This window comes from Callorhinus ursinus, unplaced genomic scaffold, assembly GCF_003265705.2.
Source record: "Callorhinus ursinus isolate GAN/ISIS: 27379988/994484 unplaced genomic scaffold, GSC_fseal_2.0 scaffold19, whole genome shotgun sequence".
NCBI lineage: Eukaryota > Metazoa > Chordata > Mammalia > Carnivora > Otariidae > Callorhinus > Callorhinus ursinus.
The window spans coordinates 21187283-21199298 of record NW_027397081.1 but is presented as its reverse complement, the minus strand read 5'-3'; the positions used below and the strand labels follow the sequence as shown (position 1 = coordinate 21199298).

Sequence of the window (12016 nt, the reverse complement as noted above, 5' to 3'; positions counted from 1 at the left end):
GGCTGAGAGCTCGCACCTCCTAAACCCCGTGGACCAGCTGCAAAGCCTTCACTGCCTCACGCCATCGGCCACGGTGGTCACTTGGGTGAGTTTTACTCCAAATCTCATTTTGGAACAACAACAAAAAAGATGATTTGTTCAAAAGGAAGGCCTTCCTAAGGACAAGTGAAAGGTTCTGGGATCGCGCTTGGAAGCAGAGGGTGTTCAGGTGGGGTGTGTGTGGCACAAAGGAATGGACTATGGCTATGAACTCTGACCTCATGGTCTGATGTCAGCCCGGGGGGAGCCGGCTCAGTCCCTGGAACCACCAGTCTTCACTGTTAATAAGTAAAGGGCTTCTGTTGCCCGGGGAAACGAAATTTCCACCAAAGGAAGAAATTCCTGGAATAAACTGATGGGAGGAAGAAGGGAAGGAGTGAAGGCAAAGACGGATAGAAAAATTTTCCTTTAAGTTATTTTGAAATAGCTGGAATGTTTATCTTACTAGGATGCCTGTGGAACAGGGGACATGAACTAGATGACACTGCAAAGGTCCTTCCGACTGATGATTTTAGAAAAACCAATGCCATTCCCTAGGATCTACTGTGTGTGTGTGGGGGGGGGGTGGGTAAACAGGGGGGGGGGGTAGGAGTTGGAGGGGGCAGTACATCCTATGGGGCCCCGCTGTCTGCCATCCACCTCCAGGCCACTAGGGGTCTCTGCTGATCCACCAGCTCAGATTGCTCTCCCCCAAACCCTCCCCTGACGACAGGTCTGTGGGCTAACTGGCCTGGGCTGGGGGGTGGGGACTTGGTCTGGGGTGCCTCACTTCTGCTGGAAAGCTTGGTCTGGACTCATCCTGGGCATGCCCGTGGCCCATGCTCTTGACTCCTTCAATGCTTCCTGGTGGCCTGATATACTGGACATAAAGCATAATGGTTCTCTTTCTTATGCGTGTGTCTTCTTTTCCTAGCTTTAGTTGCAGATATTTTGAGGGAAAGAGTGTTCTTTCTTTGAATTCCCCCAAACTGCCTACCACAGTGTTGGGTGCATGACAGATGCTCAATAAATGCATGGCCTGACTGGGCTTTGGCCCTGGGATGGTTTGTTTGAGTGTGTGTGTGTGTGTGTGTGTGTGTGTGTGTGTGTGTGTGTGTGTCTTACAGGGGTGGGGAGGTTGCCCCTGTCCCCAGACACGCTGTTCCTGGCAGTGTCCCTCCATTCTGGCAGGGCCAGAGTCCTGTCTTTGGCTGGGAAGAGCTGGGCTCCCAAACTCACGGAAGCCAACACATGTAAACAAGCCACCTAATCCTATTGCTGTTCCGTTCCTGCTGGGGGCTTTAGTCTCAAGGGAAAGGCGCTTCTGGCCCGTGGGGACAAGGGGCAGCTACCACTCTTAAGGAACATTCCTTCTGGGAAGGAGAGAACTGCTCAGGTTTCACTGGCCTGGCAGGAAGGGCGGTCCTCATGGTGTCCTGGCACCCCCCTGGGCCGGAGGGCTGGGGGCTAGGATGGGAAAAGGGACAGCTTTGATGGCTATGGTGAGAGTGAGGCAGGGTAGCTCCCGGACCTCTACTTCCTGTCGCTGCGGTCTAGGGGTGCCCCCTTTCCATCTCAGTGGTGATCTTGCAGGATAGATTACCTCCCCCTCCTCCCACCGGCCTTAAAACTTCCTGGTCAAATCCAAGTGGATGCTTGGCCACCGGGCAGAACTTCCAGGGGGTGACTGAGGTGACTGTCCCCCACCTCCTTGACCTCCTGCTAATCTAGAGAATGCGAGCTCCCTGTAGGTCAGTAGGCAAGTCCACCTGCCCCAGGTAGGGGTGTACTCACTGGCCGCTTCCTATTTTTTTTAGAGAGTTAGCGGAGCTATAGAGTTCTATCTGCTCTGCCAAGCCCCACATCTCAGAGCTGGGTTCACTCTGTGCCTTTCTTCTCCCAATTAGCAAGTCTAAAGTCTTGCTTCCCAGCAACGGGGGTTTCTGGGTTTCTTGCTCTCTAGTCTCCAAATCGCTGCTCTAGAGCTAAGGGGGTCACCCATCCCCACCCAGGGCCCAGGACCCCCGGTTCTTCCTATGTGTCACACAAAAAATACCAGACTTATTATAAGTTGAACATAGACTCCAGAGCAACCTATCTCAGTCTCTGCTGCTTACTTGAGCCAGTGTCTTAACTTCTCTGAGCTTCTCTTTCCTGGGGGAGAAAATCATGTGCCCCTTGCAGCCTTGTTGTGAGGAGTAAATAAGGTAATATATGTAAAGCACACAGTAGATACGGTGTTTGAGATGTAGAGGAGGTTCGGGAAATGTTGACATTCTCCCCGCTCCCTGCCAGTTCTTCCTGGAGCGGCACACGAGGGGGCTACTCAATTAATTTGCCTCCGACATGTTTCCGACCCTTACCCCATCACCTACACTGCCCACTACATCTCCCATCTTTGGTGATTGGCCATCCTTTTCAGCCTCAAAGCATAACTCCTCCAACTTGGTTGCAAGATAGTCCCCTTGTTATATCTGGAGGTCAGAGATCCTGCCATATCCACTTTGAGGTCCCTGGAACTCAGCAGGCTCAGTTGTGCTTGAACAGATTCATGGGGCCAGAATGAATGACCCCTCGTCCTTACCAGCTCTCCAGGGATTCTGAAAGGCTGTCTCTGTTCCTTACCTTCTCCCAGGCTTCTCTCTACACCAGGAGCACTCACTGTTGGCGCTCCCAAATAGCCTACCACCCCCTCCCCCTCTCCCTTCTTCCCTTGGAAGTCCTCCCAAGGCCAGAGAACCTGCAACTTCTCCAATCACAATGGGCAAAATCCTCCTGCTGGCCTATCTGATCCATGCTGAGGTTTGCTCATCTGTCTCCAGGCAGGAACAGACTGTGGCCATGAGAGTGTACAGGCTTTCTCTGGGAGGAGGGGGCAGGGGGCTGAGCAGTGACGGGGGTAACCTGAAGCCACACATGTGGTTTGTTCAGTCCAGACCCCTGTCTCTGGCTGCTCCTTTCCTGCCTGCCTCAATGTTCCCTGGATCCGGAGCCTTCTATGGCTCACATAACTTATCTAGATCCTCAGGTGTGACTCACAGCTCCCTCGCACTGAGATTGGGAGCTCCTTTTGGATAATTCACTCATGCTCTCATAGGACCTAGCACGGTGCAATGCCCCCCAAATGCTTGGTGACTGAGAACTTCGGCTCAGTCCAATTTGCCCTGTGATAGGGCCCTGGCTTAGATCCAGCCCCACTGAAGAAAGAGGGGGGAGTTTCAAGTCAAATTAATACTTGAGCAAGGCGGGAGTTAGGTTCTCTCCAGTTGGTTTATGCCCTCTAGGAAAAGCCAGGAGAAGCCTGTCCAAACAGAAGTCAGAGTCTAGAGTGAGCCTCCTTACCGAGGAGGCTGCCCTTGCAAGAAGCCTGGGCTTGGAGGTGTGAGGAAGCTTGGATGTCTTCAGGTGCAGGTGGAACAGGATGGCTTCCCGGGGACGTGGGAAAAACTAGCTGTGGCCCAATTCCTTGGGAACCCTGGTTCAGCTCTCGGGCTTGGTGGAAGCCGTTTCCCTTACTCCCTACCCCCCTCCCACCCCCAAGAGACAGCTCACATTCCGAAATGGAAGGCCAAGCAGGGAAGGTGCCCAACTGCCATGGAGCTGAATGGGGACACAGTATGGCATCTGGGGGGGGGGGGGGGGGTGGGGACACCAATTTGAATAAAAAAATGTCTCCCACTTTGCAACACAAGGCCAAATGATTAGCACCCAGGGAAAAACATGAGCCAGCAGTTTGCAACAAAGCTGGCGGGCACCTGGAATGTTGATCCTGAGGATCATGTTCCAGAGGGGAGACACCCCTCCCTGGGCCGGGCTGGTGCTCAGTGCGGCTATTTCAGGCTGGGGGTATTAAGGCTGAACCATGACGAATGTGAACCATTGTTTGTGTGCGTGCGCACAACCCCCCCCGCCCCCGCCACGGGCACACCCCCGCCACACACACACACACACACACACACACACACACACACACACACACACGCCCCAGACACTCTTTTTCTCTCTTCTTTCCCACATTGGCTCCCATGCCCTGATCCCCAGGCCAGCTTCCTGCACACAAAGTCTCTTGGCAGCTGAGGCCTCTCCTTCCCTAGGAAGGCCCGGCCAGCCCCGCATCCCCCAGCTCAGGGAGAGTGACAGGAGCCTTCCCTGGGAGGGTGGCGCGTCCTACGCACCCTCCCTCCTCCACGCACCTGGCTTCACACTGACCCTGCACCTCCCCGGCCTGCCCCTTCATCCGCCAGCCCTCAGCTGCTGCAGTTCCTTTTCTCTCTCTTTTCCACCTGGGGCCTCCTCAGCCTCACTTCCCTTCTCCTCTAGACCTTCATCCTTCCTCGGCCTCCCTCCAGAGTTGTCTTTCTCTGCCTTTATCTTTCTTCTGATTTCTCCTTCCCTCCTTTGGCTTCTTCTGGCTTCCCTTGATCTGTGTCCATCTGTCTCCTTGTCTTACTTTTTTCCACAGATATTTACTGGCCGTCCACGCATCAGACCTTGGGTGAGCCGCCACCAGGCGTGGGTTATAACTGCATATAAAATAGTGTCTGTACTCAAAACACATCTGTTATCTAGGAGAGGAGAATAACACTTATACCAGCGACTCTGAGATAAAGTGACATGGGATATTTACATATAAGTGGCCCCCAGTGTTCCAGCACTTAGTTGGGAGAAAGAAAAGGCCTTTCTGGATGGGGCTTCAGAGAGGCCTCCAGGGGAGAGCAGCCTTGTTACTGTCCTTGGGAAGAGGCCGGGTTTGGTCCTGCAGAGCTGTGGAAGTGTCGTCCGAGCAGACAGGCATGGGGGAATGTGGACCTGGGAACGCCTTGACTATCAGGCGAAAGGATGAGAAAACTCTGAGGACAATCAGAGCTTTTGAGCAGAAGGACATAAACAGAGTCCTAGGACCATAAATCCAGCAGCGGAAGCTGAAGAGGCATGTGTAGGTGTGTTTGTGTTTGTGGTGTGCGCGTGCGCGTGCGCGTGTGTGCGTGTGTGTGGAGGGCCGAGGGCTAGCCAGAGAGGACAGGTGAGCAGGTTAGGAATCCATGGCAGCAGCGTGTGTCTGATTATCTCATTTACCCACTGAAGGCTGAACGTAGTAGGGGGCAGCAAGGCAGAGGCAATGAAAGGGACAAGTTTGAGAAATTCCAAATAGAAACATCTTGCCAAGTGTCCTGTCTTCTTTTTCGAGCTTGTCTTTGTTTTTGCCTGATTATCTGAGTTCCTCTTTCTAGGCAGATCAGAAGCCTTTCTGCAGTGGCCACCCCAGGGCCAGCTTGGCTGTTAGGCAGAGATCTGATATTTACAATGACGGGAATCAAAGTTCTCTCCTCTTTCCTCAAAGCTCAGAGGCCCCGAAGGCTGGGATCTCCCAGGAGGACTGACTTTCGCAGGCAGCGACTCCGCGCCCTGGCTCACCCAGAGCCCGTGTTATCCATCTCTGCCAACCCCACGTCCCCAGTGCCCCTGCCTGCAGCAGACTGCCTTGTCGGCCCCAGGACCCCAACCTGGAGGGGGCCCGCTGTGGCTGCTAAGCCCTCTGGCCCTCCACTCCTCCCCCACTACCCTGGTACAGCCCCAGTGTCAGCCCTCGAGGTAGACTTGGAGAGCCCAGGAGGGGAAATCCAGAGCCTCTCCAAGGACCTGATTATTTCCAAAGACTTGTGCTAATTTTCTGATATGATCCTCACATCTCTGTGAGGCACTAAATCCTCATTACTTTTCCTGACCGATGCATTCTAATTAGATCAACACTTAAAAAAAATTCACAATAGCCACAGGATGGCTTTCCATCTCATTAACTCCTCACTTATTATTTTCATGAAAATTACTGATAAAAATGTGCATCTCCGTTTGCTGAGGCCTCACAGCCTCCTCAGCTCCTATCTTGCATCTCTCCCGTCACCAGGCTGCGCAGCGTCGCCATGGTAACCCACAATAATAGAAACTAATAAATTACAAACGAGATGCTCGTTGAGCAATTATTGTCCTCTTTTATGCAAGTTTCTTGCTAATTTTGATCATAAGGGAAAGTACAATAAGACTCTGAAGGAATGAGTCTATTTCAAGAGAATATTAGCAAGCAGAAGCCTGGGCGGCTGTTTTTAGATCTGTAATAAAGTGAGTTGGTAATTTCAAGCAATGGGAAGAGGAAATAAACTTCTTGCCTCATGTCCCATGCAGTACTCACTGTTGAGTCCCACAGAGATCCCTTTGGATTTGTGCAAGGTGGGGCTGGCCTTCTAGGAGGCCCCCTGACCCTTCCCCTGCCTCTACAACCCGGAGGGATGGATCAAGTGTGCTGGCCCCTAAAGCTTAGAGATAAAAATGGCACCACCTATCTTAGGCACTTTTTCCAGCGCCCATCATTCTTAGAAAGTTTACCCTTTTCCCCAAGCCTGATTGTCTCATGAGAAGAGGTTACTGTAAGCCTCCTGGGGCCCTCCATCTGTCTGTCCCAGACTCGGGGACTCAGTGGGAGGGAAGAAAGTGGTGAGCTATGGCTTACGTAGATGTTGGTGAGCCCGGTGGAAAGGCATCACCAGGCAGTTTTCTTAGCTCCGTACGGTTTGGGGAAAATATTCCGCTCTGGAGAGAAGAGCCCATTCTCATCCAGAACACATAGCTGCCATTTCTATGTCCCCCAGTTCCCCCGATGAAGGTGGCGGGTGACTCTTGGGGGGGGTGACTGGAGGTGACATCCACAGTGGCCCTGAACCTTAGGAAGACAGATGAGCCAGGGTAGGGCGAGCAACTGTTGGAAACTGATCCGGGAGAAGCAGTCGCATGGGAAGCTGTCCTCATTCAGGGAAGGACCAAACCCCCCTTCTCAAGAACACAGAGAGCTCAGCAAGCCCTCTCGAGAAGTGTTCGGGGCTAAGAGGTCGGGGTCCATTCCCGGCTCTGCCCCTGCTTCATCTCAACACTTACGTGCATTTCTTAGGATATCTTGGGCCAGGAAGCCAGGAATCACTTTGGTCATTTTCTAAGGAATACCCATGCCCCAGTACGGTGAGTTCTGGTGCTGCCTGATGAACCGGAGTGGATCAGAGGAGGGCCCTCACGCTGAAAGTATCCAGTGAGTCTAAGCTCTTTTCCTAGGCCACCAGGGGACCTTCAGACATTCCTACACCTGGCTTAGGAGCCTGGCTTAGGAGATAGGACCCAGCCTTGTGTGTTACCTGTGAGTGAAGATTTATGGAGGGCTGATTGGGGGAGTAGGGTCCCCCGAGGTCATTCCTGAGCAAGTTATCGCTGTGCATCTTGGTTTTGAGGCAGGTGATGTACCGGTTACAAAAGTCCTTGCAGAGTTCATTGACTTTCTCCAATTCCAGCAGGTGAATTCTCAGGACCTGGATTGCCTTCACCATCTGAGGAAAGGAGGGGGAGGTGAGCTCAGGTGTTCGTATCACACTCCTCCTGCCACCTTGACCTCCTAAGCCCCAAGTCCACCAGGGAGGAGAAGCCCATGCCTTGCCTTAGGCATAAGCTTTCTTATCCACTGGATTTAAATTCTAGTTATGGTTTGCATGCTTTTAGCCCACTGTTAACACAACCGCTCTCGAGTAAATGGTATTTGGAGAACCATCGAGCTAAAAGACAGGTCTCTGGCCCCGACCCTGCCACTCCTATCTGGGGGACCTCGGGCAACTGGTCTGCATCTTGTTGTTGGAAAAGTGGGGATAATTATGCCCTCCTTAACAACCTTCTAGGTTTGTGGAAAGGATTGTAGGAGGGAACGTAGAAGCTGCAAAGTGTGGAGCGCTGAGCAGGCACGAGGAAGCTGGAGATCGGAGCTCTTGTGGGCGCCTCCAGAAGTCAGGGACTGTCTGTTCTTAAGCATGTATTCTGAGGGCCTCATGTGACACAGGTCACCTTGCAGATGCCCCATTGATACTTGCTGACTGACGGGATCATCCCGCATGACTTAGCTGGGCTCTGAACACCGAGCTGTCCTGTGCCCTTTGGATTGTTGGACGTGTGACTGTCCCTCTTCAGATGGACACTCCCCACCCTTCATGGCAAGAGGCTAGTTCTCAATTGGAGCTTTTCTCTTTATCATGGTTATTATTAGACCAAGACAATTGCTACGGGTGGTTTGGAAGTCAAGGAGGAAAATAACTGCCCTTGACCCAATCACCCTAAAAGAATGATGATTTCTTTTTCTTTTCCACAGGCATCTATTTTAACATTGCTTTAGTCACTTTGTGCTTACAACTTTGTTAGTTTACCACATGTATTTTTCTATACAGCAGCACCATCTTCTTTCTCTATTGTCACTTCCAGCCTGCGAGCTTCTAGAAGGGAGAGAGGGTGTCTAATTTGCTCACCATGCTATCCTTGGCACCAACACTCTGGACACTGAGTAAATATTTGTTGAATGGGTAAAAATTATTCAGTAAATATATTTTTAATTGTTGCCTATTATTTCATGTGTGCCCTCCTTAACCAATCCCTCATTGTTGGGCATTTAGGCTACTTCTAATTTTTCAATTTTATAAAAAATGTTACAGTGACTGTTTTCCAAGCTTCCCGCTTTGAGTCATGTGTCTGCATTATTTCCTCAGGGTGAATTCCCAGAAGTGACAGGAGAAAAAGCTATGGACATTCTTTTGGCTCATGATAAATACTGCCAAATTGCTTTTCAAAAAAGCATTGTTCAAATGATGCTGGAGCACTCAGACATCCACAAGGAAAAAAAGCAAACTTTGCTTTAAGTCTCACATCTTATATAAAAATTAACTGAATTGGACCAAAGACCTAAATGTAAGATATAAAACTATAAAACTTTTAGGACAAAAATGCAGGAGAAAATCACGAGTTCCTAAGAGTGGGCAAGGAGGTCCACAACAAGCTTGACTCAGAAAAGGAAAAACTGATAAATTAGAACTCATCAATATTTAAAATGTTTGCTCTTCAGAAGAACCTGTGAAAAAGATGAGAAGGCAAACTACAGACTGGAAGAAAATACTTGCAACCATATATCTGACAAAGGAATTCTTTCTAGAATATATAAAGAGCTCTCAGAACTAAACAGTAAAATAGCAAGCAATCCAATTAGAACAGGGGAAAAAGACAACATTGGACATTTCACTGAAGCAGATACACAGATGGCAAGTAAGCACATGAGAAGATACTCATTTTCCTTAGCCATCAGGGAAATGCAAATTAAAACCACAACGAGATATCACTTACACATCTATCAGAATGGTTAAAATGAAAAATAGTGATAACACCATGGCAAAGAACCAGACACTGGATCACTCGTACATTACTGGGGGATATGAAAAATTGTTCACCCACTCTGGAAAACAGTAGAACAGCTTTTTTTTTTAAGCAAAACTATATATACGCTTACTATACACCCTGGAATTGTACTCTTGGGCCTTTATCCCAGGGAAATAAAATATATGTTCACACAAAAACAGTATGTGAATGTTCAAAGCAGCCTTATTTCTAACAGCCCCAAACCGGAAACAACCAAAATATACTTCACCAGGTGAGTGGGTAAAGACACTGTGGTACGTCCATGTCATGTACGACTACTTAGCAACAAAAAGGAACAAACTGTTGATACACTCAACAACTTGGATGGATTTCAAAGGAATAATTATGCTGAGGGAAAAAAAGCCAATCTCAAAAGGTTACATACTGTATGATGCCATTTATCTAACATTCTTGAAATGACAACATTATGGAGATGGAGAACAGATTGGTGGTGGCCCCGGGGGTGCAGAGCGAGGAACTGTTCTGTCTCTCAACTGTCAGAGTTTACATGAATCTCTATCTGTGATAAAATGGCACAAAATTAAACACACACAAGAGTGCATGTAAAATGGTGTCATCTGAGTAAAATTGGTGGATTGCATCATTGTCAATTTCCTGGTTGTGAAACTATATGCATTATGCAAGAGGGGAATCAGAACTTCTTTGTATTAGTTCCTAGAACTCCGTGTGAATCTATAATTATATCGAAGTGAAAAAAAAAGGTGGGGCTTGTTGCCCTTTGAGAGCCACTGTTGTTGACATAAGCAGTATACAGGGTCTCTGTTTAATCCTACCCTCCTAACTGCTGGCTAGCATCTTGATGCCTAGGAAACAAGGCAGGGAATCTCTCCCAGAGAATTTTGACAGTCCGGCGTGAGCAGAGTGGTGTGGCTGGACACCAGTGCCACGCTCCTCTCTGAGCTTCACTGGCATTTCTAGTGGGGAACGATTGAGTAGTCCCTGGGTTAGCTTTTGGATTGCCTGATGGGCAGGAATGGTGCTTAACTACTTAAGGACTCTTGGAGTACTGACACTAAGTGTCACTCAAAGATAGAGACCAACAATTTTGTGTCTTCATGCAGGGCTCAATCCAAGGGTCTTATCCTAAGGGAGTGCTCCCTCCATGGGGCTGAGACCAAAAGAGACTGTGCTCTCTCAGGCAAAGAAGAGAATTGTGACTTTAGAATGGTTTATTTGGTACTGAAGGAACATTTGCTCTCAATTTTCTACTTGACTTTGGTCATGGATATCTTGGTTTCTGTCTTTCAGAATAATTAGCACCATACAAAGCATTTAATAAATGCTCACTGATCGTTGATAACAATCCCCAAACATGTCTTATTCTTACTATGTCTCAGGCACTGTGTTAAACCTTCCACATGCCTTACCTTATTTATACCCCACAACCACCTCTGCAAGGAGGTACCATGATTGCCCATATTTTACAGTTGAAGAAAATGAAGCCCAGAGATATTAAGTTTCACTTGTTTAGAGTCACATGGCTGATAAGCGGTAACACTAGGCTATGAAGTCCCATGGCCTATGTTGTTCCCAAGACAGGCTCTTGGGATTTGCGTAGATGGAGAAAAGCAGTTTGTAGGGTGCATGATTTGGGGGGGGGGCTGTGGCTCAGTGATGGGAAGCACAGGGTTCTAGGAAGACCAAATAGCTTTGGGGACATTAAAGTTTAGGATTTCCAGAGCCCTCCCTGGTAACCTTCTCTCATTCGGCTGCTCTGGTTTCTCATCTCTCATTCCTGGCCTCACCCATAGGAGTCAGAAGACCTCACCAATGTTAGGTGTCTGCCTTCTCCTGGGTAAAAAGAGAGGGTTGGACTGTCAGGTGCTTTCCATTTTCTGATTCCCTGAACATTATCGGGACTTGTGCCCTCGGCTCACTGACGGGGCTGGGAGGGGCCCTGGGGAGATGATCTGGGCTGGCATCTAGGTGAGTGGATGGTCCAAACTCTCTTACGATACATGGCTGCTCTCTTCTGAGGCTCTCCCAGCCAGAACCTTCACTTCAGATCATCTCTATTTCTCTCAGCCTGCTGATGGAGAAGTTCTTCCTTATATGTACAAAATCTCTCCTTCCTGGATATGAAGCACTTACCCAGCCTTCTGCCGGCACCAAGAACACCTAGTGCCTCCATCAATATAACCTCCCTTAATTTGTTGTTATCCATTCAACACAAATATGGAGTCTCAGTCTATGCCATACATGGGACAAGGCATCTGACTTGAATAAATTATCCAACTGGCTTTGCCTTCTCCAGACAAAACATCCTAATTCCTTAAACCTTTCCTTTTTCCCTTTCTCCCTCCCTCCCTCCCTCCCTCCCTCCCTCCCTCCCTCTCTCCCTCCCTTCCTTCCTTCCTTCCTTTTCTTTCTTTCTTCCTTCTTTTCTTTTCTTTCTTTCTTTCTTTCTTTCTTTCTTTCTTTCTTTCTTTCTTCTTTCTTTCTTTCTTTCTTTCTTTCTTTCTTCCTTTCTTTTCTTTCTTTTTCTTTCTTTCTTTCTTCCTTCCTTCCTCCCTTCCTTCCTTCTTTCCTTCCTTCCTTCCTTCCTTCCTTCCTTCCTTCCTTCCTTCCTTCCTTCCTTCCCTTCTTCCATTTCTTCTTTCCTTCGGTCTCTGAGCTTTTTTTTTACTGTACTATTCTTCTTTTTTAATCAAAATTTCATTTACTCATTTGGTTAATTTAAATCTACATACATGCATCCACCACACAGAAAGGT

At 48.8% G+C, this 12016-nt stretch overlaps 1 protein-coding gene across 17 annotated transcripts in view; it reads right to left on the bottom strand.

Annotated features, from left to right (window-relative positions):
* PKNOX2 (PBX/knotted 1 homeobox 2) overlaps positions 1-12016 on the bottom strand; it is a 303585-nt gene that overhangs the window by 26019 nt on the left and 265550 nt on the right. For all 17 annotated transcript variants that reach the window (XM_073903918.1, XM_073903926.1, XM_073903920.1 and 14 more), the window contains one exon: positions 7197-7385. In XM_073903918.1, coding sequence (XP_073760019.1) covers positions 7197-7385 — 189 coding nt within the window. The remainder of the gene's footprint in view (positions 1-7196; positions 7386-12016) is intronic.